Below are 23,990 nucleotides of genomic sequence, written 5' to 3' on the forward strand. Positions count from 1 at the left end.
TATACACACAAATGTGATATCAATAAAAAGTACAGATCATGACGCAAAAAATTTGCCTTCCTACCACCGCTTATACGGAAAAATTAAAAGTTATAGGACTTTAAACATACTAATTTGGTAAAAAATTTAGCAATTTTGTTTTAAGTGCAACAATAATAAAAAAAAAAGTATGTAATCATGGTTATCATTTTAATTGTATTGACCCACAAAATAAGGAACATATATAATTTTTATCATAAATTCTACGGCGTGAAAACGAAACCTAATAAAATTAGCAAATTTTCGGTTATCTTTTTAATTTCCCCACACAAATAGTATTTTTTTGGGTTGCGCCACACCTTTTATGGTAAAATGAGTGATATCGGGCAAAAAACAAGCCCTCATACTGGTCTGTGGATGAAAATATAAAAGAGTTATGATTTTCAGAAGACGAGGAGGAAAAAAACAAAAATGCAAAAATAAAATTAGCCTGGTCCTTAAGGTCAAAATGTGCTTGGTCCTTAAGGGGTTAATCTTCCTGATGTACTGTAATTGATATATGCATTTCAGGGTCAATAAAACCAGTTTAAAAAAAATAATCTTTATAGTTGTTGTTAGCATGTACTGTAAATTGTCCTCTTTGCAGAGATTAAAGCTTCTATCTTTTCTAGGCTCGTGATGACATCTTGAATGGTTCTCACCCAGTATCATTTGAAAAGGCCTGTGAGTTTGGAGGAATACAAACCCAGATTCAGTTTGGGCCTCATGTGGAAGCTAAACATAAACCTGGCTTCCTAGAGTAAGTAAATCTATAGTAGAAGTGTACAGTTGTGGTATATGATTATTAGAGTTTAGCATTTTATGTGCCTCCCTATAGCCCAGTCAGTGTCTACAAGGAACATTTCTAATGTTAGATTGTTTCTTGAATTTCTTAGACTTGATAAAGGTTGTTGAGTCATGCAAAGTACTATCATTTTTGAAATGCATGTTGTTAAAGACTCAGAGAGGGTTCAGAGCTTGTAACTTTACACTGTATATATAAAGATTATAGGGTCTGACTACTCATACCACTTTGATTGTCAGATCCCCGATTCCCTCCCAGCTACAGGTTAGAAGAAGTTTGCCTAGAGTGATGACCATGCATGTGCCCTGCTGTGCCATTCTATTGCAATGACAGAAGGAGAAACTGAAATAATGTATTAGTAGTGTAAAAATGATAATAGTTAAATTCTTTATGTATCACTAAATAATATCAACTTTTCTACTGTGGGTCAAAGTATTTATTAGTCCTTTTATACAGTAAATTCATCACATATTTCTTTTAGCTTGAAAGAGTTTCTTCCTAAAGAGTATATCAAGCAGAGAGGAGCAGAGAAAAGGTTATTTCAGGTACAGTTACATTTACATCTTTTTTTTTTTTTAACAAATAGTGTCTCAAAGCATTGTAAAATCTACAACTTGGTTATGTAAATATATTGTATGGATTTTCCATGAGTGGAGTTGTGTGGACAATCAAATCTGTTACACATTACAGAAAGAGAGGACAAGCAGGGCTCTGTGCATCCTCCCGACTTGTCAATTAGCCTGTTGTGTGAGCTGTGAGCGTGTCACTGAGCCTCAGTGCACGGAGCAGCTAGTTGTCAGGTCTGAGAAGTGAAGGAGAAAGTTCATATATCTGAGGACATGCATCATGCTTGCCTAAGGGAACAACCCCTCTCCTTCTTGGTAAACTGAAGTGTGAGCAACTAAAACAAGGGAATTAGGAAAAATTAGATAGCCGTAAATCGCCGGTGAATTCACTTCGGCAATTTGAGGCAATTCCGGGCCATACGGGTCTTTGGTGACCAGAAAAATAAGGGGGATTGGGGTTGTCCAAGACACCCACGATCTTCCTGAAGGGATAGGAGTGAGCTGGCACCCCTCCTATCCCTGCTACTGGTTGGTGAGAAGCGACCGACCAATAGCAGATCGGGGGGGGGGGGGGTGTTAAAGTTCGGTTTCCCTGTTCTGCCCACCCACTGTAGTCTGGGCAGAACGGGGGAACAGAGGGTGACCGGCGCGGGATGTCCACTTACCATCAGTGGCGGCCGGCAGAGGACGGCGATGTGAATCCTATGGAAGCTGGTTAGTAGTTGCCTAGCAGCATCTGGAGGGCTACAGTTAGCCCTCCAGATGTTGCTAAACTACAACTCCCAGCATGTCCAGACAGCTGTTTGGGCATGCTGGGATTTGCAGTTTTGCTACAGTTTGGAGATCACTGTGCAGAGGTCTCAAAACTGTGGCCCTTCAGATCTTGCAAAACTACAACTCCCAGCATGCCCAAACAGCAAACAGCTGTCTCAGCATGCTGGGAGTTGCAGATGCGTACCTCCAGCTGTTGCATAACTACATCTCCCAGCATGCCTTTCGGAAATAAGTAGATGCTAGGAGTTGTAGTTTTGCAACAGCTGGAGGCACACTAATTGAAAAATACTAAGTTAGGTAACGGAACCTAACTGAAGGTTTTCCAACCAGTGTGCCTCCAGTTGTTGCAAAAGTACAACTGCCAGCTTGCACGATCGGTTAGTGCCGGCTGGGAGCTGTACTTTTGCAACATCTGGAGGTGTGCCCCCCCATGTGAATGTACAGGGTACATTTACTCGGGCGGGTTTACAGTGAGTTTCCTGCTTCAAGTTTGAGCTGCGGCAAATTTTCCGCCGCAGCGCAACCTCCTAGAAGGAAACTCTCCGTAAACCCCCGCCAGTGCGAATGTACCCCAAAAACACTACGCTACACTACACTACCACATAATAAACGGTAAAACACTACATATACACCCCTTACACTGCCCCCCCCCCCCCCAAATAAAAATAAAAATGTATCGTACAGCAGTGTTTACAAAACAGAGCCTCCAGTTGTTGCAAAACAACTCCCAGCATTTCCGGACAGCCACTGTTAGGGGTATGCTACGCCAGTGATTCCCAATGTCCACCCCTATGCAATCTCTAAGTAAGTCCTCAAATGCGCATGGAGCTCTCTCACTTCGTATTTCAAGGTTCAAACAGTTTAGGGCCACATATGGGGTATTTCCGTACTCGGGAGCAATTGCACTACATATTTTGGGGGGCTTTTTCTTTTTTTTTTACCCCCTAATGAAAAGGAAAAGTTGGGGTCCAAACCAGCCTGTTAGTGTAAAAAAATAAAACATTTTACACTAACATGCTGATGTTGCCCCATACTTTTTATTTTCACAAGAGGTAAAAGGAGAAAAAGACCCCCAAAAATAGCCCATATGTTGGCGTAAAATGCTCTGCGGATACACAACACGGCTCAGGAGTGAGAGCACAATATGTACATTTGAGGCCTAAATAGGTGATTTGCACAGGGGTGGCTGATTTTACAGCGTTTCTGACATAAACGCAAAACAACACATACCCACGTGTGACCACATTTTGGAAACTACACCCCTCACGGAATGTAACAAGGGGTATAGTGAGCCTTAACACCTCACAGGTGTTTTACAAATTTTCATTAAAGTTGGATGGGAAAATGAAGAAAAAAAAGTTTTTTCACCGAAATGCTGGTGTTAACCAAAATTTTCATTTTCACAAGGGAAAATAGGAAAAAAGCCCCCCAAAATTTGTAACCCCATTTCTTCTGAGTAAGAACATACCCCATATGTGGATGTAAAGTGCTCTGCGGGCGAACTACAATGCTCAGAAGAGAAGGAGCGCCATTGGGCTTTTGGAGAGAAAACTTGTCCGGAATTGGAGGCCACATGTGTTTACAAAGCCCCCATAGTGCCAGAACAATGGACTCCTCCCACATGTGACACCATTTTGGAACACACACCCCTCACGTAATGTAATAAGGGGTGCAGTGAGCATTTACGCCCCACAGGTGTCTGACAGATTTTTGGAACAGTGGTACGTGAAAATAAAAAATGTAATTTTTCATTTGTACAGCCCACTGTTCCAAAGATCTATCAAACGCCAGTGGGGTGTAAATGCTCACTGCACCCCTTATTACATTCCATGAGGGGTATAGTTTCCAAAATGGGGTCACATGTGGGGGAGTCCACTGTTCTGGCACCACGGTGGGCATTTTAAGCACACACTTTTATTCCAAACAAAATCTATCTCAATGGAGCTTCTCCTATTCTGAGCATTGTAGTACTCCAGCAGAGTACTTGACATCCACACATGGGGTATTACCATACTCAGAAGAAATGGGGTTACAAATTTGGGGGGATTTTCTCCTATTACCCCTTGTAAAAAAGTAAAATTTGGGGAAAACCAGCATTTTAGTGAAATTCTTTTTTTCATTTACACATCCAACTTTAACAAAAAGTCATCAAACACCTGTGGGGTGTTAAGGCTCACTGTACCCCTTGTTACGTTCCTTGAGGGGTGTAGTTTCCGAAATAGTAGGCCATGTGTTTTTTCTTTGCTGTTCTGGCACCATAGGGGCTTCCTAAATGTGACATGCCCCCCAAAAACCATTTCAGCTAAATTCACTCTCCAAAATTCCATTGTCGTTCCTTCCCTTCTGAGCCCTCTACTGCGCCTGCCAAACACTTTACATATGAGGTATTTTCTTCCTCGAGAGAAATTGGGTTACACATTTTGGGGGGCTTTTTGTCCTGTTACCCCTTGTAAAAATTCAAAAAGATTTTTACATTTTTTTGGAAAATTGCTACTGAACTTTGAAGCCCTCTGATATCATCCAAAAGTAAAAACACATTGTCAACTTTATGATGCCAACATAAAGTAGACATATTGTATTTTTGAATCAATATATAATTTACTTGGAATGTCTATTTTTCTTACTAGCAGAAAGCTTCAATGTTAGAAAAATGCTAAATTTTTTCATAAAATTTGGGAATTTTTCATCAGGAAAGGATGCAAGTATCGACGAAAATTTACCACTAACATAAAGTAGAATATGTCATGAAAAAACAGTCTCTGAATCAGAATGAAAAATAAAAGCATTCCAGAGTTATTCATGCTTAAAATGACAATGGTCAAATGTGCAAAAAATGCTCTGGTCCTTAAGGTTAAAATGGGCTTGGTCCTTAAGGGGTTAAAGGGGTACTCCTGTGGAAAACTGTATTTTTTTTTAATCAACTGGTGCCAGAAAGTTAAACAGATTTGTAAATTACTTCTATTAAAAAATCATAATCCTTCCAGTATTAATTAGCTGCTGAATACTACAGAGGAAATTCTTTTTTTATGTAACAGAGCTCTCTGCTGACATCATGACCACAGTGCTCTCTGCTGACATCTCTGTCCATTTTAAGAACTGTCCAGAGTAGGAGAAAATCCCCATAGCAAACATATGCTGCTCTGAACAGTTCCTAAAATGGACAGAGATGTAAGCAGTGAGCACTGTGCTCATGATGTCAGCAGAGAGCTCTGTGTTCCAAAAAGAAAACCATTTCCTCTTCAGCAGCTAATAAGTACTGGAAGGATTTAGATTTTTTTAATTTAAGTAATTTACAAATCTGTTGAACTTTCTGGCACCAGTTGATAAAAAAAAAAAAAAAAAAAAAAAAATGTTTTCCCCGGGAGTACCCCTTTAAGGTCAACAGAAGACTGATTTACAATCAAACAAGCAATAAATTCTGCTTCCAAACACCCGTGAGTAGTCAATTCTTCATTTTTGTGCCATGATGGCTGAAAAAAAACAAATCAGATCATGTAATACATTGTACGACATATACCAGAATCCATGGCAGCTGTTGTTTTGATGTAGGGAATAGTCCCGCGTGCTGTGCTCTTCTTCTGGTCATGTATGTACTTTAGATGAAGCAGAACGATGATGTGTTTTTGTTACGGAGTTAACATTGTACACTTTAGTTATAACTTTTGCCTGGAGCAAATAATAATCTTATTACTCTTAAGTACTGCTTTTTGTTTTAACACCGCATTATGTGATTTTATGGCCACCAGGAACATAAGAACTGTGGGGAAATGACAGAAATTGAAGCCAAGGTTAAGTATGTGAAGCTGGCTCGGTCCCTACGCACATATGGGGTGTCGTTCTTTTTAGTTAAGGTAAAAAATATGTTAAGATTTATTACTTGCTTGAATAATGTTTGTGTTTAAAATATACCTCTATCCTGACACTATACTACTCCCTTTACATAAAGCACTGGAGTGATAAATATTTGTCAGAAGAGGCAGACCATTGAACATGGTGCATTTTAAACTGTCCTTAAAGGGGTACTCCGGTGCTTAGACATCTTATCCCCTATCCAAAGGATAACAGATGCCTGAACATGCCGCTGCGAACATGCTCCGGGGACTGATTATAACGGGGTGCTGCGTGCAAGATCACGGGGGTCCCCAGCGGCAGGACCCCTGCGATCAGGCATCTTATCTAGGGATCGACCGATTATCGGTTTGGCCGATATTATTGGCCGATAATCACGATTTTGGGCATTATCGGTATCGGCAATTACCTTGCCGATAATGCCCCGCCCCCATCGCACACAGGCCTCTTTCAAAATGAAAGGAGCAATCTGATTGGTTGCAATGGGTAACTGCACCACTGTTCCTCTTTTCATCAGCACAGTCCTCATGCGGCCAATAAGAATTGTCATTGTTACAGCTAGGAGTAGTCTTTACATATACTGATCTTTATCCCGAATTGAATATTTTTATGGTCCCATAATCGGTGATAATCGTCCATATTTTTTGAGATCCCTTTCATTCACATTTAGCAGTTATTGATATCCTTACTAATTTTAGTTTGAAGCTGGCACAGTTACAATCCGATTACAATCAGATACCACAGGCATTCAGCTTGAGTGTTAGTGGAGAAGCATTGGGTCAGTCCCACAATACATTATGGTTCCTATCGTTGACAAAAGTTTACCTCTATATCCAGCTTTAAAATAGTTGTGATTAAGGGATTTGTATGGTAAATAGAGATGAGCGAACTTGCAGTAAATTCGAATCGTCACGAACTTCTCGGCTCGGCAGTTTATGACTTATCCTGCATAAATTAGTTCAGTTTTCAGGTGCTCCCGTGGGCTGGAAAAGGTGGATACAGTCCTAGGACACTCTTTCCTAGGACTGTATCCACCTTTTCCAGCCCACCAGAGCACCGGAAAGCTGAACTCATTTATGCAGGAAAAGTCATCAACTGCCGAGCTGAGAAGTTCGTGACGAATCGAATTTACTGTAAGTTTCACCCATCTCTAATGGTAAACCCAGCCTGAGGCTCTAAATCAGTCTGACCGCATGATCTGTAATTTGTGTATCCACAAACCAAGCTGTACAAACCAGGTATTACTAACTCCAGTACTTTAATTTTGTTATGTTTTCTATATCGCCACAATATTGTTTTACTCAGTAATTGTATTTACATGGCGGGCAAGAAGAAATCTGATTTCATGGCACATTCTTTCTGCCTCTCATGCATTTTCTCCTTCCATCTTTCATCTCCTCTGGTGCTTTCTTACCTAATTATCATCCTTGTTAAGATTTGATGGTGGAACCTAGACACTCTCCCTGCGGTCATATCCTTACACATTCTGTCTACGTTTTCTGCTGACCCCAGGATTCTGCACATTTCTAAAATACAAGCTTGACCTGGCTCTTGCACCAACCCCTACCCCCAGAAGTAAAGTCCTACATAAAAGTTGGCTGAGAAGTGATCTGTGTGCCCTCCTCTATCTTCCAGCAATGCTAATAACTATTACAAGGGTTAAACAAGCCAGGCCTAGGGCTGTTGTATTCAAGATAAACAGGGAAGTTCTAATGGACATCCCTTACTGCAGTCTGTGGTTAAACATGTTACTTTTCTATACTAGAAGTCATGAATTAACATTGGCCATCAACACTTCTCAGTGTGTTACTATAAACAATGGGGGCTTACTTTTATTTGTTTTCTATTATTCCCATCTGTCCCTTTTCAACGGATTTATTTATTTAGTGTGATGATGATGGTGATTATTATTATTGTCATCATAATCATCATTATCATCAGTCATTCCTTCTTTACTGATTTTTTTGGACAGTTTTCTTAATATCATCTATATGCTGCTGCACTATTAAATGGTGATTATTGTTTAATTGATTTATTTAATTCTGTGTTTCCAGGAAAAGATGAAGGGTAAAAACAAACTTGTGCCTCGCTTACTTGGGATTACTAAGGATTCTGTGATGAGGGTAGATGAGAAAACAAAGGAAGTACTTCAAGAGTGGCCACTGACAACGGTGAAACGTTGGGCTGCTTCTCCAAAAAGCTTCACCTTGGTATATATGTTTGTTTTTCATGTTTATGTTACCTGATGGATACAAATGAGATATGTGATAATCAATTCATTTTCTGCACTTTGGAGTTCATATTCGAACACCGGTACATCTGGATAAAAAATGCAGGTTACCGGAATTTAATATTCTGTTTTGTGTAAAGCTGCTGCAGAGTTCTTTTAGGGTTTTCTTTGCATTTTATGTATATTTATTACTGACCATGAACCAATTTATGCCACTTCTCTTGTGACATCCAAAGCTGCCTTAAAAATGTTACTGGCTTGATGCCTTCTTGTGGTACACGTATACATTTATATATTTCAGGACTTTGGAGAGTATCAAGAGAGTTATTATTCGGTGCAGACCACAGAAGGAGAGCAGATCTCTCAGTTAATCGCTGGATATATAGATATTATTCTCAAGAAGGTACAAAGACATTAGCTTACATTTTTCAATTTTAAACAGTGTGTGACTTGGATTTAGTTAACATCTTGTTTTACCAGGAACAGAAAAAGCCATCACTGACAAATAGCAGCACTCCCAATATTGATAATTAATAATTTTATTGGTACAAATTCATGAAAAAGACATACAATTGCACACAAGGAATTCATTGAACATGAAAAGACACATTAAAAACATTAAAATCCCTGGCTTACTAAAGCCAGTACACAACCTTGGGGAGGGATCATGAACCCCCTCTCCTAGACAGACACCCGTCCTCAATAATACAATAAATCAACTGTATATCAGGTCTGTATATCACATGTAGGTAGTAAAAGAATAATTATCAATATGCAAATGGACCATACAATTCTGGACCAATACAAATAATACCTACAGCCAAATGGTAATCGCTATCAAGTGAATAAGTGGAGATGGAAAATCCTGATACTAAAATACCATATAGAAACAAGCGTCCCAGACCAGATGAGGATTGGAAAGGGGGAAGAGGACGGGGTCACTGAAGTCCCCACGCGTTCCGTTGCCTCACAAGGGCAAATTCCTCAGGGGTGGAAGTTGCCCTTGTTAGGCAACGGAACGCGTGGGGACTTCAGTGACCCCGTCCTCTTCCACCTTTCCAATCCTCATCTGGTCTGGGACGCTTGTTTCTATATGGTATCTCCACTTATTCACTTGATGGCGATTACCATTTGGCTGTAGGAATTATTTGTATTGGTCCCGAATTGTATGGGCTATTTGCATATTGATAATTATTCTTTTACTACCTACATGTGGTATACAGACCTGATATACAGTTGATTTATTGTATTATTGAGGACGGGTGTCTGTCTAGGAGAGGGGGTTCATGACCCCTCCCCTAGGTTGTGTGTTGGCTTTAGTAAGCCAGGGATTTTAATGTTTTTAATGTGTCTTTTCATGTTCAATGGATTTCTTGTGTGCAATTGTATGTCTTTTTCATGAATTTGTACTAATAAAATTATTAATTATCAATATTGGGAGTGCTGCTATTTGTCAGTGATGGCTTTTTCTGTTTCTGGTATTCTGTCATTCATCACTGGGTAGTACCCCACCTTTTATTAGGTTGAGCCCCTCCGATTTTCTCTTATGTCTCAACATCTTGTTTTGTCACAACATCAGACATAAAGGTATACTATGTAACCAAGTTTATTTTTTACAGGCCTATTCCAAAACAAATTTGTCAAGTTTACTCCTGGTTATTTTCAAAGTAATAAAAAGGAGAGATACATACATATATTTTATTTATTTATTATTATTTTAAACAATAAAAGTAAATAGCAGACCTAAGACATTGTATAATCACACATGTGTATCCCTTTTGAGACTTGATGCTCATTCACACCAGGGAATCTTCACCCGGGGATATTTTGCTCAGTGATTAAATCTGTAGCGGGCGCTTTTAGAACAAGCTATGCTACTTAGACGGCAGTGCATTTCTAGGTGTATTCTGCCCAAAAAAAATGAACATGAAAGATTGAGTCTGGGGTCCAGTATTTTTTTTTTTTTTTTTTTAGTGGAACTTCCCTGTGGACATTCTGTAATGTGAAAGGTGTAGCAGAATCCCATTGAAAGCAATGGGAGGCTGTTGCACTGTATTTTCTGCAGCAGAACTCGAGAGCGGATTTCTGCTCAGAAAATATGTATTGTGTATGAGCCCTTATTCTATATATGTTCGGATGCGACTTTATTTGCAGAGAGATGTATACATTATGGGAAAGGGACATGGAAGTTCCTTTTGAAAATCTAAATATATTTTAGTGGTATATATTTTTTTGAACACTACTATTCAGGATGTATTAATTGCTTCTTCTAGAAACAAAGTAAAGACCGCTTTGGGTTAGAGGGGGATGAAGAATCAACAATGTTAGAAGAATCAATTTCCCCCAAGAAGTGAGTATGTGGCCTCTGTTGTTGTTCATATTGGATGGGCCCTAAAAAAAGAAAAACATTTTTTTTAAATTGACTCCTTCACTGCTAAAAGCATTCGAAGTCACATCTGCATTTGAAAGGTACTACCCCTACTACTACTACTACTACTACTAAAAAATAATAATAAATACAGTGATTCCTCAACTTACAATGGTCTTTTATGGGCCATTGTAACCATATTCAACATAAAATGCTAAACATGTCCAGATCTGCGAAACATGCAAATTGCTGGTCTTACTAATCAGAATGGGCATTTTACTGGTAAGACACTTGTATTACTGAAGAGCATGCACTGACTGGCTGTCTGGTAACACCTCCCTTCAGTACGGATGGTACTACATGTCCTATACTACCCTTAAAACATGCCAGAGTTAGCTGCTCATTTGTACACAGTGAGGATAATCTTTTAAGACATTGCATGTTCTGTACAGGACCCTGAAGAAGCTCCTGTCCTCTACATAGACAGTGATTTACAGCTCCCAGCATGTAAGGACTTGCTTTATCTATATTAGTTATCTACTTATTTTTCTTTGATCCTCTTTTTTCTTTTTTTTTTCTAATTTGGATGACAATTTTTAATTTTTTTAGAACTAATTGCCAGGTTTCTGCAAGGCCTCTGTAAAATGAAATAAGCAATCTGATTGGGTGCTATGGGCAACTAGGCAACTTTTGCTCCGAACAGGTCTTGATAAATCTTCCCCATGGTCTCAACATACAATGTTCACCCCAGAACCACTTAATATCATATCTTAAGGAACCACCATAAATATTCATGCCATGCAAGTAAAGCTTGCTTGTTCTAAGATAAAACACTTCCCTCTTTTCAGATCCACTATTCTTCAGCAGCAGCAAGTCACTCGACCTGGTAAGCTTGAACATGGCACAGTTGCTCTGCCTGCTATTATACGCTCGGGGTCAAGTGGACCAGAGACTTTTAACATGGGCACCATGCCATCAGCTCAACAACAGCTCACCACAGGCCAAATGCACAGAGGTCACATGCCTCCACTAGTAAGTACAAATGAGCAAAATCTGCCCCACTGGACACATTGTTTATTTTTTTAAATTACCTTTATTGCTGTATTGTTATGTAAGACTACAAACCGAATAAAGAATGTACCCTCTTTTTCTTCAGATGTACTAAAGGCATTGGCCCAATAATTGCATATTGATGGTGGATATTTGTGTTTCTTTGTAATACGTAATGGCTATACATGAGATACAAGATTATTAATTCATATTCAGTACTTAGAGCTCACATCTAGACACCTGTAATTTTGAAATAAAAAAAATGGACGATGAGGATAAATGTGTGATTGTGGTCCGGCTGCTGGAACCCCTAGCAATTACAAGAATGGAGGTCTCTAAGTGCACTTTGTAAATGGAACAAAAGTGTGCTTTTTTTGGTCAATGCTCCATTCCCTGTTATGGGACTGAAAAAATTAACAAGGCACGATCTGCATCAGTCCCATAGCAGTGAATGGAGCAGTGCAAGTGATGATTATTGGAGGTCCCTGTGGTTGGTCCATTAGTGATCCCATATTTATCACCTATTCTTTGGTTAATTTGAAAATGCTGTTAGTGGGCCAAAGCTCTTAAGATTAGTTTGTATCTTTTGGAATTTTACAGTAGCATATCAATGATAAACATACCAAATATGGTTCTAAGAACTACTGCAGTTTTCTTTTTGCCTTTCTGCCATACATTTGGTGTAATCACATCATTTTCTCTCGGGATTATATATGGGAACCCTTTGCCATGATAATTTCTCTTTTTAGTAATTGAACGTCTCTCTGTTACAAAGCGCGGCCGCTCACTTAGTTGTAATCTCATGCTTGATGAAGCCGATCACTTGTTTAATGACTCCAAATGATGCAAAAGTAAACACGTCCTCAGTCATGTCCGCTCATTAGTTTCAGGATAGCCCCTAGTATGCAACATAATCCAAACTCAGCTGAGCTCATTCAGCTGGAAACAATTCACAAAGGCTTCATAGGCATTTTCATGTTTTACTGGCTGCAAAGCAAAATCTTGAAAGAGATCAAAACATAAAAATAATAAAAGTTGACAAATTGGCACCTACATTTAATAATTACTTTGTCTTTTTTAGATTCTTCATTACTGTGCTATTTCTTCTTGGGTTCATCTAAAGTTTTCTGTCCATTTATGGCTTTAGTTTTATGTGCTGGCATTATAAATGTGTCGAATCTGCCTCTGTGGGGGAGTGAGATCCTGGTTGCAGGAGGCCGCCCCCTGACATGCTCCTCTGTGCACTTGTGCCCATTTTATTTGTGGCACTACCCATTGACTGGCTGTGGCTCATTAAATGCCGTTTTCTGCTCATCCTCCAATTAATCCTGCATCCCTCACTGCCCGCCATATGTCACTGCTAATTAGACCAATTGTCTCCTAACCTACTTTCTGCTCCTTCTCAAGGCTTCTGGAAAATATTTGCAGTGTTCTGTAAGGATGTGTGCACTGCTGGGAGAAAAAGACTTCTCTTCCCTCTGCTTTTGTTCAGTGGCTGCTTGCTGTTACATCTGTGAATGGATGGAGCTTTACAAACTGACTATACGTGTTATATTTATATGTAAATGTGTGTGCTGTCAAGAAATCCATGTATCTCCTTCCTCTACAAGGAGAAAGATTTATTCTATTAGAAATGTAATGCCTTCACTTGGCGCGTGCATCATGTTAATGTTTGTTTTTTCTTCAGACATCAGCTCAGCAAGCTCTGATGGGGACCATTAACACCAGCATGCATGCAGTTCAACAGGCACATGATGATCTGAGCCAAGTGGACAATCTGCCACCTCTAGGACACGACATGGTAAGAGCCTCATAACGCGATCTCTACATTTGACGTGACAGCTTATTTAATTTGGACAATTGAGAATTAATGTTTATTCGCTCTTCCACCTTTCTGTGTACTTATGGTACCTAGAATTGATGAAACTACCATAATGTATATATGTTGGATTGCCATTTAGGTAAGTGAAATGCATCTCTGGTTTAGCTGCACAGCAAGTGATGGTATTAAGTATTTATTTTACCTAGCAGTTTTAAGGATTTATCTTCAAAACATTGTTCTGCACTGACAGATCTGAGAATGATTTGAGCAAGGGAAACCTATCAGTTCAAAGAGATGGTAATAAACCTTTATCCTAGGCATGCTGTAATGAATAAAATATACGAAATGCTTGGTACAAGTCTGAGAAACTAGAAAATTGAAGTTAACCAAATAATGGCCTGGAAACCATTATCACGACTTCTTATGCAACAGAAAACATGAGAATTATCATCACCTCATACATAGAGCTTAGTGTCACATTATTTTATTTCATTTTGTCGCTGCCAATTGTACATTTGCTGCTATGAAAAGTAATGGTGGGGGTTTTCTGTAGCTTAATCAATATAACTTAGTGCAGATGCTGCCTTTGGGTGACATTTTGTGGAGGCTATTTGCACTAGAAAGTATCCATGTAACCCCTACCCTTTATTTACATAATAGCAAATTGGCTGCGCAGCCGCAGGAGCAGTGACGCATCTCCACGTCTGGCTGCTGGATGCAACGTCACAAGAAGGTGTAGTGAATACCATATTTTCCGACTTATAAGACGACTATTTAACCCCGTAAAATGTTCTCAAAAGTCGGTGGTCATCTTATAAGCCAGGTGTTGTCTTATACGCCGTGTGCTGCAGTAGGCAGGGACGCCCGGAGTATGTTGCCAACCTAATGTGGGGGAAACTATACTGCCAACCTAATTTGGGGGGCCACTGCCAACCTTATTTGGGGGAACTATACTGCCAGCCTAATGTGGGGTGAACTATACTGCCAACCTAATGTGGGGGAACTACAACCTAATGTTGGGGAACTATACTGCACCTAATGTAGGGGGAACTATACTGCCAACCTAATGTGGGGGAATATACTGCCAACCTAATGTGGGGGAATTACAACCTAATGTTGGGGAACTATACTGCCAACCTAATGTAGGGGGAACAATACTGCCAACCTAATGTGGGGGAATTACAACCTAATGTGGGGGAACTATACTGCCAACCTAATGTAGGGGAACTATGCTGACATCCTAATGTGGGGGAACAATGGTAAGGTACCGTATCGTGGTAGAGGAGTAGCCTTACACAGCGAGTCTATCCCAAACTCTATATTTTATTTTAAGTAGGGGGTCGCCTTAATTCGCCCAGTCTTTTTATACACCGGAAAATACGGTAGTAATGAAAAGACGGGTGGGAGAAAGCGACACAAGCGCAATAGGAATGCTTCATTACTAGTTTCTTTAAAAGTCTGATTATTCAGTGTTATGTATGACCTACTGATTTAAATATGCATATAAATATATTTAAAAAATTCCATTTTTTTTCTAGGCATCAAGAGTTTGGATCCAAAACAAGGTAGATGAGTCAAAGCATGAGATCCACTCCCAAGTGGATGCTATCACTGCAGGAACAGCTTCAGTGGTGAATCTGACTGCAGGTATTACTGTGCATAAATACTAAGTTTGTGTGTACATTTTTTCTTGTTTAACGGTCAGTCAAATTCTGACTAAGGCGGCAACTTTATTGCTCTCATGTACCTCTAATACAAAAAAACAGTAGATTATGGCTTTTAAAATGTCCTTCCAGACATGCTCTAACTCTGGATATGATCAGGTATAGAGAGACGAAAATGCTTGTAGGGCACTATAGTTGTTGGGGCAACCATCCCATTACTCATTAGCAAGTATTGTGGATGGGTTCTATTTTTAAAGTAGAATCCGTGCACAATTCTCCCTGCAATGTGTGTTTGCCTTTGAAACTCTTCCACATAGCCGAAGTTAAAGGATAGGGGATAAGATGTCAGATCGCCGGGGTCCCGCCGCTGGGGACCCCCGGGATCGCGGCACCGCGCGATCATTACTGCACAGAGCGAGTTCGCTCTGTGCGTAATGACGGGCGATACAGGGGACGGAGCAGCGTGACGTCATGGCTCCGCCCCTCGTGACATCACGACCCACCCCTCGTGACGTCACGAGGGGGCGGAGCCGTGACGTAACTATGCTCCAGCCCCTGTATTGCCCGTCATTACGCGCAGATAAAACTCGCTCTGTGCAGTAATGATCGCGCGGTGCCGCGATCCCGGGGGTCCCCAGCGGCGGGACCCCAGCGATCTGACATCTTATCCCCTATCCTTTGGATAGGGGATAAGATGTCTAGGGGCGGAGTACCCCTTTAAGTCTCCAAATGCCAGATGTTAATTTGGGCATACAATTTCAATAACCATTGGCGATTAGCTGACAGTTATCTTTCCTGACCTCTCCTTAACATAAACGTTCAGCGCAGCTCTCTATGGAAAGGGGACAGGTAAGCTGCGGACAGACTGCTCTGGAGCCAGCTTATCCTTTGCAAATTGGACAGAAAAAATAACAGCATAATTTGTCAGTGAACAGTAGGGAGACTGCCAGACATTGGCGGGTTCAATCGACTTTAGGTGTATGGGAACCTTGAGAACAAGTTGGAATGTATGCCTGGAGGATAACTCTGTTGGGTTCACATGTTTTATTAAAAATACTGTACAGAATGTGGACATAATACTGAAGAGATAAAATACTACATGTGAACCCAGCTGAACAGTGGCAGAAATAGGTTCAGGTGACAGTAGGGAAGGATACCTTCTTGTGTGCACTTCATTCATCCTGTTTGTTTGTATCACAAGATTATATGAATAAGGCAGCAATTATTTTATGCAAATGTAGAGTATTGTATAATGGTGCAATATCTCTGCATTCATCAGTATCTTTACAGCAATACAAACCTTTTTCATACAATTGATGTGGCTTGATATGCTGTAAATGGATAGTCTTTCATTGTTTATAGATAACATTTAGCATTACCAAGGTCAAGGTCAGTTATTAATAACAGTGGAAAATACGACCCAAAAAATATTGTAAGCCTAGCAGTGTACCTCAATCAGGAGGGACCAAGAGAGGAGTGGGAGTGAGGGGGCACACAAGCTGTGGCACTTCAGCAGCAACCATTTGTTTTATTAGTCCACCAGCAATCCAGCACTGTGGTCACCTCTATGTATCATTTACAGTTGACATAAAGAGATATTTCTGCTCCTTTTCTTACTAGGGGATCCATCAGAAACAGACTACACAGCGGTGGGATGTGCAATTACCACTATTTCTTCAAATTTGACGGAGATGTCCAAGGGTGTAAAATTATTGGCTGCTCTGATGGAGGATGAGGTTGGCAGTGGGGAGAAATTGCTAGGAGCAGCCAGGACACTGGCAGGTGCTGTATCTGATCTACTTACAGCCGTACAGCCATCTTCTGGAGAGGTAGGTCCTCAGATTTTATTGAAGGACACATTTCACAAGCCATATATTTCTGTCTAGAGAGAAAAAAAATCTCTTATCTTTTGGGTTGTGTCATTTATTGCATTTTACCCTCATTTACATGAATCCAGAATGCAGACACAGGCCATTAACCTGATTAGCTCTATTTCTGGGTGGCAAATGTAAACCTTTTCAAATGATGTACAAACCCATGTGTAAATACCACATCTAGTCCACTGTCTACTGGTTTTGACCACAGTCACTCTTTAATATCTGCATTAGAATACAGTGGTCCCTCAAGTTACAATATTAATTGGTTCTAGGACGACCATTGTATGTGGAAAGCATTGTAAGTTGAGACCAGAACTCTATGGAAACCTGGAAATTGGTTCTAAAGGCACTAATATGTCATCCAAAAATAGGAAAAAGTGAAAATTTAAGAAAAATAAGTAGATAACTAATACAGATAGGTAAAAATGGAAATGTCCAGCGCTTTAGGATGCATGCAGCATAGGGACAAGAATGCCGACGCGTTTCGGATCTGTGCGATCCTTAGTCATGGCCATGACTAAGGATCGCACAGATCCGAAACGCGTCGGCGTTCTTGTCCCTATGCTGCATGTTTTTATGACTTAATAAAGCCGAAGAATTTTTGCATCCTAAAGCGCTGGACATTTCCATTATTACCTGTCGTTTCCATTCGGCCAGGGGCGTTGCTGGCCCGTCCGAGCGCAGGTGCGGGAGACTGGAGCTGTCGAGTTACTACACGTGCATAACTAATACAGATAAAGCAAGTCCTTACATATAAAAGTAAGAAATATCTGGTGGGAGCTGTAAATCACTGTCTATGTCAGTGTTTCCCAAGCAGGGAACCTCCAGCTGTTGCAAAACTACAACTCACAGCATGCCCGGACAGCCAAAGGCTGTCCGGGCATGCTGGGCGTTGTAGTTTTGCAACAGCTAGGGGCACCCTGCTTGGGAAACACTGATCTATGTAGAGGACTGGAGCTTCTTCGGGGTCCTGTACAGTAAAGGCAATGTCCTAAAAAAAAGTAACATGGAGTCGCCCTCACCTGGTGTCCAAAGGAGCAGGTAACCCTGGTACAGGTGAAGTGTACAGAACATGTAATAGCTCTCTGTACTGTAGGGGGCGCTACCAGATATCAGGCAGTGCATACGCTTCAGTAATACAGGGGTTTTACCAGTAAAATGCCCATTCTGATTGGTCAGTTCTTCCGGCCATTGACACGTTTCACAGATCTGGACTGTCTGTACATTGTATGTTGAGTCTGGTTTCAAGGTACAATGGTCCAGAAAAGACCACTGTATGTTGAAACTATTGTATGTTGAGGCTATAGTAAGTTGAGGGATCACTGTAATAGGGGAATAAATAAAACCTCACTCATTTGCCCATTGTAACCAATCATAGCTCAGCTTTGTTTTTTAACAGAACAATTGGTGGCTATGGGCAAATCAGACAGTTTTTTGTCGAAGAATGATTAATTTGGCCATTTTGTGTACTTTAAGTAATTGAAAGCTATTAAAGGGGTACTCCACCCCTAGTCATCTTATCCCTCTATCCAAGGATAAGATGTCTGATCGCAGGGATCCCGCTGCTGGGGACCCCCGCGATCTCTCCTGCAGCCCCCCGAGTCATCAGCTCTCCGGAGCTAAGTTCGCTCCGTGGCTGATGACAGCGGCCGGCGGTTCGTGACATCATGGCTCCGCCCCTCGTGATGTTGTGCCAGGCCTTCTTAATGAAAGTCTATGGGAGGGGGCGTGGCAACAGCCACGCCCCCTCCCATAGACTTGCATTAAGGGGGCGAGACGTGACATCATGAGGGGACGGAGCCATGACGTCCCGAACCTCCAGTCCCTGTATTGTGAGTCATCAGCCACGGCGCAAACGTAGCTCTGGGGGCTGCATGAGAGATCGCGGGGGTCTCCAGCAGCGGGACCCCTGCGAACAGACATCTTATCCCCCTCTTTGGATAGGGGATAAGATGTCTAGGGGCGGAGTACTCCTTTAAGTGTCTTCTCATTATCATTTGTGTTGAAATAGTCTTGCTTTTACATAGGAATTTATTTTTATGTCTTTTTAGTATTGGTAATTTATTTTCTCGATACTGTGAAAAAGGAAATAATGAAGAACTGCATGCTAATATAATTTTTTTTAACTGTGTCCCCTTTCAATTATGAAACAAAAAAGAGGTGGGGGATAGCACTACCGGCCTCTGCACATAACGACTCTCCTGGAGGTATTACAGGTGCGGTTTCCAGTGCAATCTGCCGTGAGCGGTGCTTAAATCCTAGTTGCGATAGGCAACGTAATAGTCCATGCAGAAAGGAATAGGATGGCACTCGCATATGGGATGCAAATATAGAAAAATGTATTGACTTACATAGGTCAGGCGGGTACAAAGGTGAGGGAAGGAGCAGACAGATTGGAACTACGTCCGTTTCACATCCTCCTGCCGCTTCTACTGGTTCTACTGGAGGAACCAGTAAAAGCGGCAGGAGGCCGTGAAACGGACGTAGTTCCAATCTGTCTGCTCCTTTCCTCACCTTTGTTCCCGCCTGACCTATGTAAGTCAATACATTTTTCTATATTTGCATCCCATATGCGAGTGCCATCCTATTCATTTCTGCATGGACCCTTTCAATTATGGTTTTTTTTGTTTGTTTTTTTTTCCTCTACACTTTTTACCCTGACACTCACTGCAAAGCTGATCTGGGTGTTTCTGCTACCCAGGACATAGACAGAAAGCATGATATATCTAGGGAAAAAAAGGCAGAGCTCCTCATAGGACAGTAATGTTTACCAATAGGGATAGGAGAGTTGATTATAAGTATCGCAATGTGGTCCAGTGGTCCTCTCACTTGATACGGTTGTGTAAAAGACACAACTACACAAGCGCATATATATAGTGGTGCTGCCTCCCGGTGTCGGCTCCAGATCCACTCCAGCAGATGGTGTATGGTGCATGCATTGGAAGAAAATTCCGGGTCTGTGGCATAATCCACAGATAAAGCCAAGATGCAGATAGTAGTAGTATTATTGGCCAGATATAACGCGTTTCGGGGCCATGGATCCCTATCCTCAGGTATAATGGCATCTCATACCTGGGGAAAGGGGTCCAAGGCCCCGAAACACATTGTATCTGGCTAATAAAGTAATTTTACATATATTACTATCTCCATGTTAGCTTCATCCATGGATTGTGCCACAGACCCAGAGTTTCTTCCACTGCATTCACCATAGACAGAAAGCAGGGAAGCCTTATGGCTCCTGGTAAGCTGTGTACACCTCATTGTGTGCTGTATATTCAGAGGTTGGGAAGAAAGGGGCAGTAATAAACAGTCTTTGCCTTTTTTCAGGTGAGCACCACAGCTGACAGCCAGCTCTCTTCTCTTGCAGCAGCACAATTTTCATTGTGCTGCTGACTTTGCAAGGATGTTCAGGAACATCCTTGCAGAGTAATTTGGGACCACATGAATGTTTAAAGGGGTTATCCACCATAAGGTGATTTTAGTACGTACCTGGCAGACAGTAATAGACATGCTTAGGAAGGATCTGTGCTTGTCTTGGGGCTAAATGCCTATGTTGTGAGATTACCATAACACTGTGGCTAGCTTTTTGTGAACTGCTATTTCCTGTTTGACTTTTTTCTTTTTTTGACTACAAATCCCACAATACCATTTTCCTCCCTCCCACACATCAGCCACCCAACCCATTGAAACATAAATGAGCTGCAGACCTGTGGTTTTCAATCAGAGTGCCTACAGCTGTTGCATTAGTTGCAGATTGATCACTCCACCCATTGAAGCAGACAGGCTCCCTGTCATCAGCTGACTAGTGAGTCAGGTCTCGGCCGCATTGCAACCTGGGAAAAATCTGAGACGACAGTCATTATGTATGCTGTTAAAAATAAATAGTGGGGAGAAAATCACATAAGAATTGTGAGAAAACAGTCACACACAGGTACAGACACTATATTATGAACTACACAAACTTTACAACCCCTGTAGCATAGTCAAATAAAAAGAATTCCTGGAATATCCCATTAAAGTCTTTTGGTGATCCACAGGTGATTAAATAAACTTTATTTTATTAAACAAACATGTTCATCTATGGAAATTATTAATGGCTTGTTTTTATGAACAGTCTGTTCGATAAACTATACGATGAATGATAATATTTTACAGCCAACTTAACCCCTTAAGGACGCAGAACGTACTCAAACGGCCCGTTTTCCGAGTCCTTAAGGACTCAGGACGTTTGAGTACGTCCTGTCAAATCCCGGCCCCCGCCGCTAGCCGGAGGGGAGCCAGTGCCCGATGCCTGCTGAAATCGTTCAGCAGGCATCGGGGCATATCGCCCAGGGGGGTCATTATGCCCCCCCCATGTCGACGATGGCCGCAGATCGCTGGACAATTCAGTCCAGCGATCTGCGGCAGATTCTGGGTCAATCGGGTCTCCAGTGACCCGGTGACCCGGAATTACTGGCAGCCAGAGCCTGCAGGGGTGAGGTGGCACTGGTGCCACCTCACGATCGCCCTGATTCGTCGGCCGGATTACCGGCCGACCAATCAGGGCGCCTGCTGCGGGTGTCACTCCCGCAACCCGCTCCGCCCCTCTTCCGGAGGACGTGAGCGGGTGCGGGACGTGCACCCCAGGTGCTGGGGACCCCGATCCCCGGCGTCAATGTTGGGATTGGGGCCCCAGGAGCGACAGCCGCGGCGGCGACGACGAGGGACTGACCTCATGCGGCTGGATCGTTGGAGGTGAGTGACAGCCTCCTGCTGTTGCTTAGCAACAGCTCCTAGCATGCAAAAAGGGCATGCTGGGAGCTGTAGTTATGCAACAGCCGGAGGCAGACCACCACAACTCCCAGCATGCCTTTATGGGCATGCTGGGACTTGTAGTTTTGCAACAGCTGGAGGCACATTTTTTCTATGGAAAAGTGTACCTTCAGCTGTTGTGTAACTACAACTCCCAGCTTGCACCAACAGCTAAAGTGCATGCTGGGAGTTGTAGTAGTACATCTGCTGGTTGCATAACTACAACTCCCAGCATGCCCGTTGGCTGTCGGTGACTGCTGGGAGTTGTAGTTTTGCAACAGCTGAAGGCACACTGAGTTATGTAGCAAACCAGTGTGTCTCCAGCTGTTGCATAACTACAGTCCCCAGCATCCCAAGCCAAAGTAGTATGCCTCCAGCTGTTGCATAACTACAAGACCCAGCATGCCCTTCCGCTGTCCGTACATGCTGGGGGTTGTAGCTTTTGCAACAGCTGAAGGCACACTGGTTGCAAAACACTGAGTTTGTTACCAAACTCTGTGTTTCACAACCAGTGTGCCTCCAGCTGTTGCAAAACTACAACTCCCAGCATGCACTGATAGACCGTACATGCTGGGAGTTGTAGTTTTGCAACAGCTGGATGTCCCCCCCCCCCCCCCAATGTGAACGTACAGGGTACACTCACATGGGCGGAGGATTACAGTAAGTATCCGGCTGCAAGTTTGAGCTGCGGCAAATTTTCTGCCGCAGCTCAAACTGCCAGCGAGAAACTACTGTGAACCCCCCGCCCGTGCGACTGTACCCTAAAAACACTACACTAACACACAATAAAAAGTAAAAAACACTACGTATACACATACCCCTATACAACCCCCCTCCCCTCCCCAATAAAAATGAAAAACGTCTGGTACGCCACTGTTTCCAAAACGGAGCCTCCAGCGGTTGCAAAACTACAACTCCCAGCATGCACTGATAGACCGTACATGCTGGGAGTTGTAGTTTTGCAACAGCTGGATGTCCCCCCCCCCCCCCATGTGAACGTACAGGGTACACTCACATGGGCGGAGGATTACAGTAAGTATCCGGCTGCAAGTTTGAGCTGCAGCTCAAACTGCCAGCGTGAAACTACTGTGAACCCCCGCCCGTGTGACTGTACCCTAAAAACACTACACTACACTAACACACAATAAAATAAAAAGTAAAAACCACTACATATACACATACCCCTACAGAGCCCCCCTCCCCAATAAAAATGAAAAACGTCTGGTACACCACTGTTTCCAAAACGGAGCCTCCAGCTGTTGCAAAACAACTACTCCCAGTATTGCCAGATAGCCACTGACTGTCTAGGCATGCTGGGAGTTTTACAACAGCTGGAGGCACCCTGTTTGGGAATCACTGGCGTAGAATACCCCTATATCCACCGTTATGCAAGTCCCTAATTTAGGCCTCAAATGCGCATGGCGCTCTCACTTTGGAGCCCTGTCGTATTTCAAGGCAACAGTTTAGGGTCACATATGGGGTATCGCCGTACTCTGGAGAAATTGTGTTACAAATTTTGGGGGGTATTTTCTGCTTTTACCCTTTTTAAAAATGTAAAATTTTGGGGAAGAGAGGCATTTTAGGTAAAAAAAAATTTTTTTTTTTACATATGTAAAAGTCGTGAAACACCTGTGGGGTATTAAGGTTCACTTTACCCCTTGTTACGTTCCCCAAGGGGTCTAGTTTCCAAAATGGTATGCCATGTTGGGTTTTTTGCTGTCCTGGCCCCATAGGGGCTTCCTAAATGCGGCATGCCCCCAGAGCAAAATTTCCTTCAAAAAAGCCAAATGTGACTCCTTCTCTTCTGAGACCTGTAGTGCGCCAGCAGAGCACTTTTCACCTCCATATGGGGTGTTTTCTGAATCCGGAGAAATTGGGCTTCAAATTTTGGGGGGTATTTTCTGCTATTACCCTTTTTAAAAATGTAAAACTTTTGGGAAACCAAGCATTTTAGGGAATTTTTTTATTTTATTTTTTTTACGTATGCAAAAGTCATGAATCACCTGTGGGGTATTAAGGTTTACTTTACCCCTTGTTATGTTCCCCGAGGGGTCTAGTTTCCAAAATGGTATGCCATGTGTTTTTTTTTTTTGCTGTTCTGGCACCATAGGGGCTTCCTAAATGTGACATGCCCCCCAAAAACCATTTGTCGCTCCTTCCCTTCTGAGCCCTCTAC

At 42.0% G+C, this 23,990-nt stretch overlaps 1 protein-coding gene across 3 annotated transcripts in view; it reads left to right on the forward strand.

Moving 5' to 3' along the window:
• Positions 1 to 23,990, forward strand: part of TLN2 (talin 2) — a 258,674-nt gene that overhangs the window by 138,520 nt on the left and 96,164 nt on the right. The window contains exons 8-17 of one of the 3 annotated variants that reach the window (XM_056572820.1): positions 651 to 778; positions 1,305 to 1,368; positions 5,910 to 6,014; positions 8,067 to 8,222; positions 8,544 to 8,645; positions 10,516 to 10,592; positions 11,459 to 11,642; positions 13,348 to 13,461; positions 15,021 to 15,129; positions 16,767 to 16,975. In XM_056572820.1, the coding sequence (XP_056428795.1) occupies positions 651 to 778; positions 1,305 to 1,368; positions 5,910 to 6,014; positions 8,067 to 8,222; positions 8,544 to 8,645; positions 10,516 to 10,592; positions 11,459 to 11,642; positions 13,348 to 13,461; positions 15,021 to 15,129; positions 16,767 to 16,975 (1,248 nt within the window). Of the gene's footprint in view, positions 1 to 650; positions 779 to 1,304; positions 1,369 to 5,909; positions 6,015 to 8,066; positions 8,223 to 8,543; positions 8,646 to 10,515; positions 10,593 to 11,458; positions 11,643 to 12,957; positions 13,095 to 13,179; positions 13,228 to 13,347; positions 13,462 to 15,020; positions 15,130 to 16,766; positions 16,976 to 23,990 lie in introns of those variants that run through there. The other 2 variants (XM_056572821.1, XM_056572822.1) reach the window with 2 other exon arrangements.

This window comes from Hyla sarda, chromosome 4 (assembly GCF_029499605.1).
Source record: "Hyla sarda isolate aHylSar1 chromosome 4, aHylSar1.hap1, whole genome shotgun sequence".
Lineage (NCBI taxonomy): Eukaryota > Metazoa > Chordata > Amphibia > Anura > Hylidae > Hyla > Hyla sarda.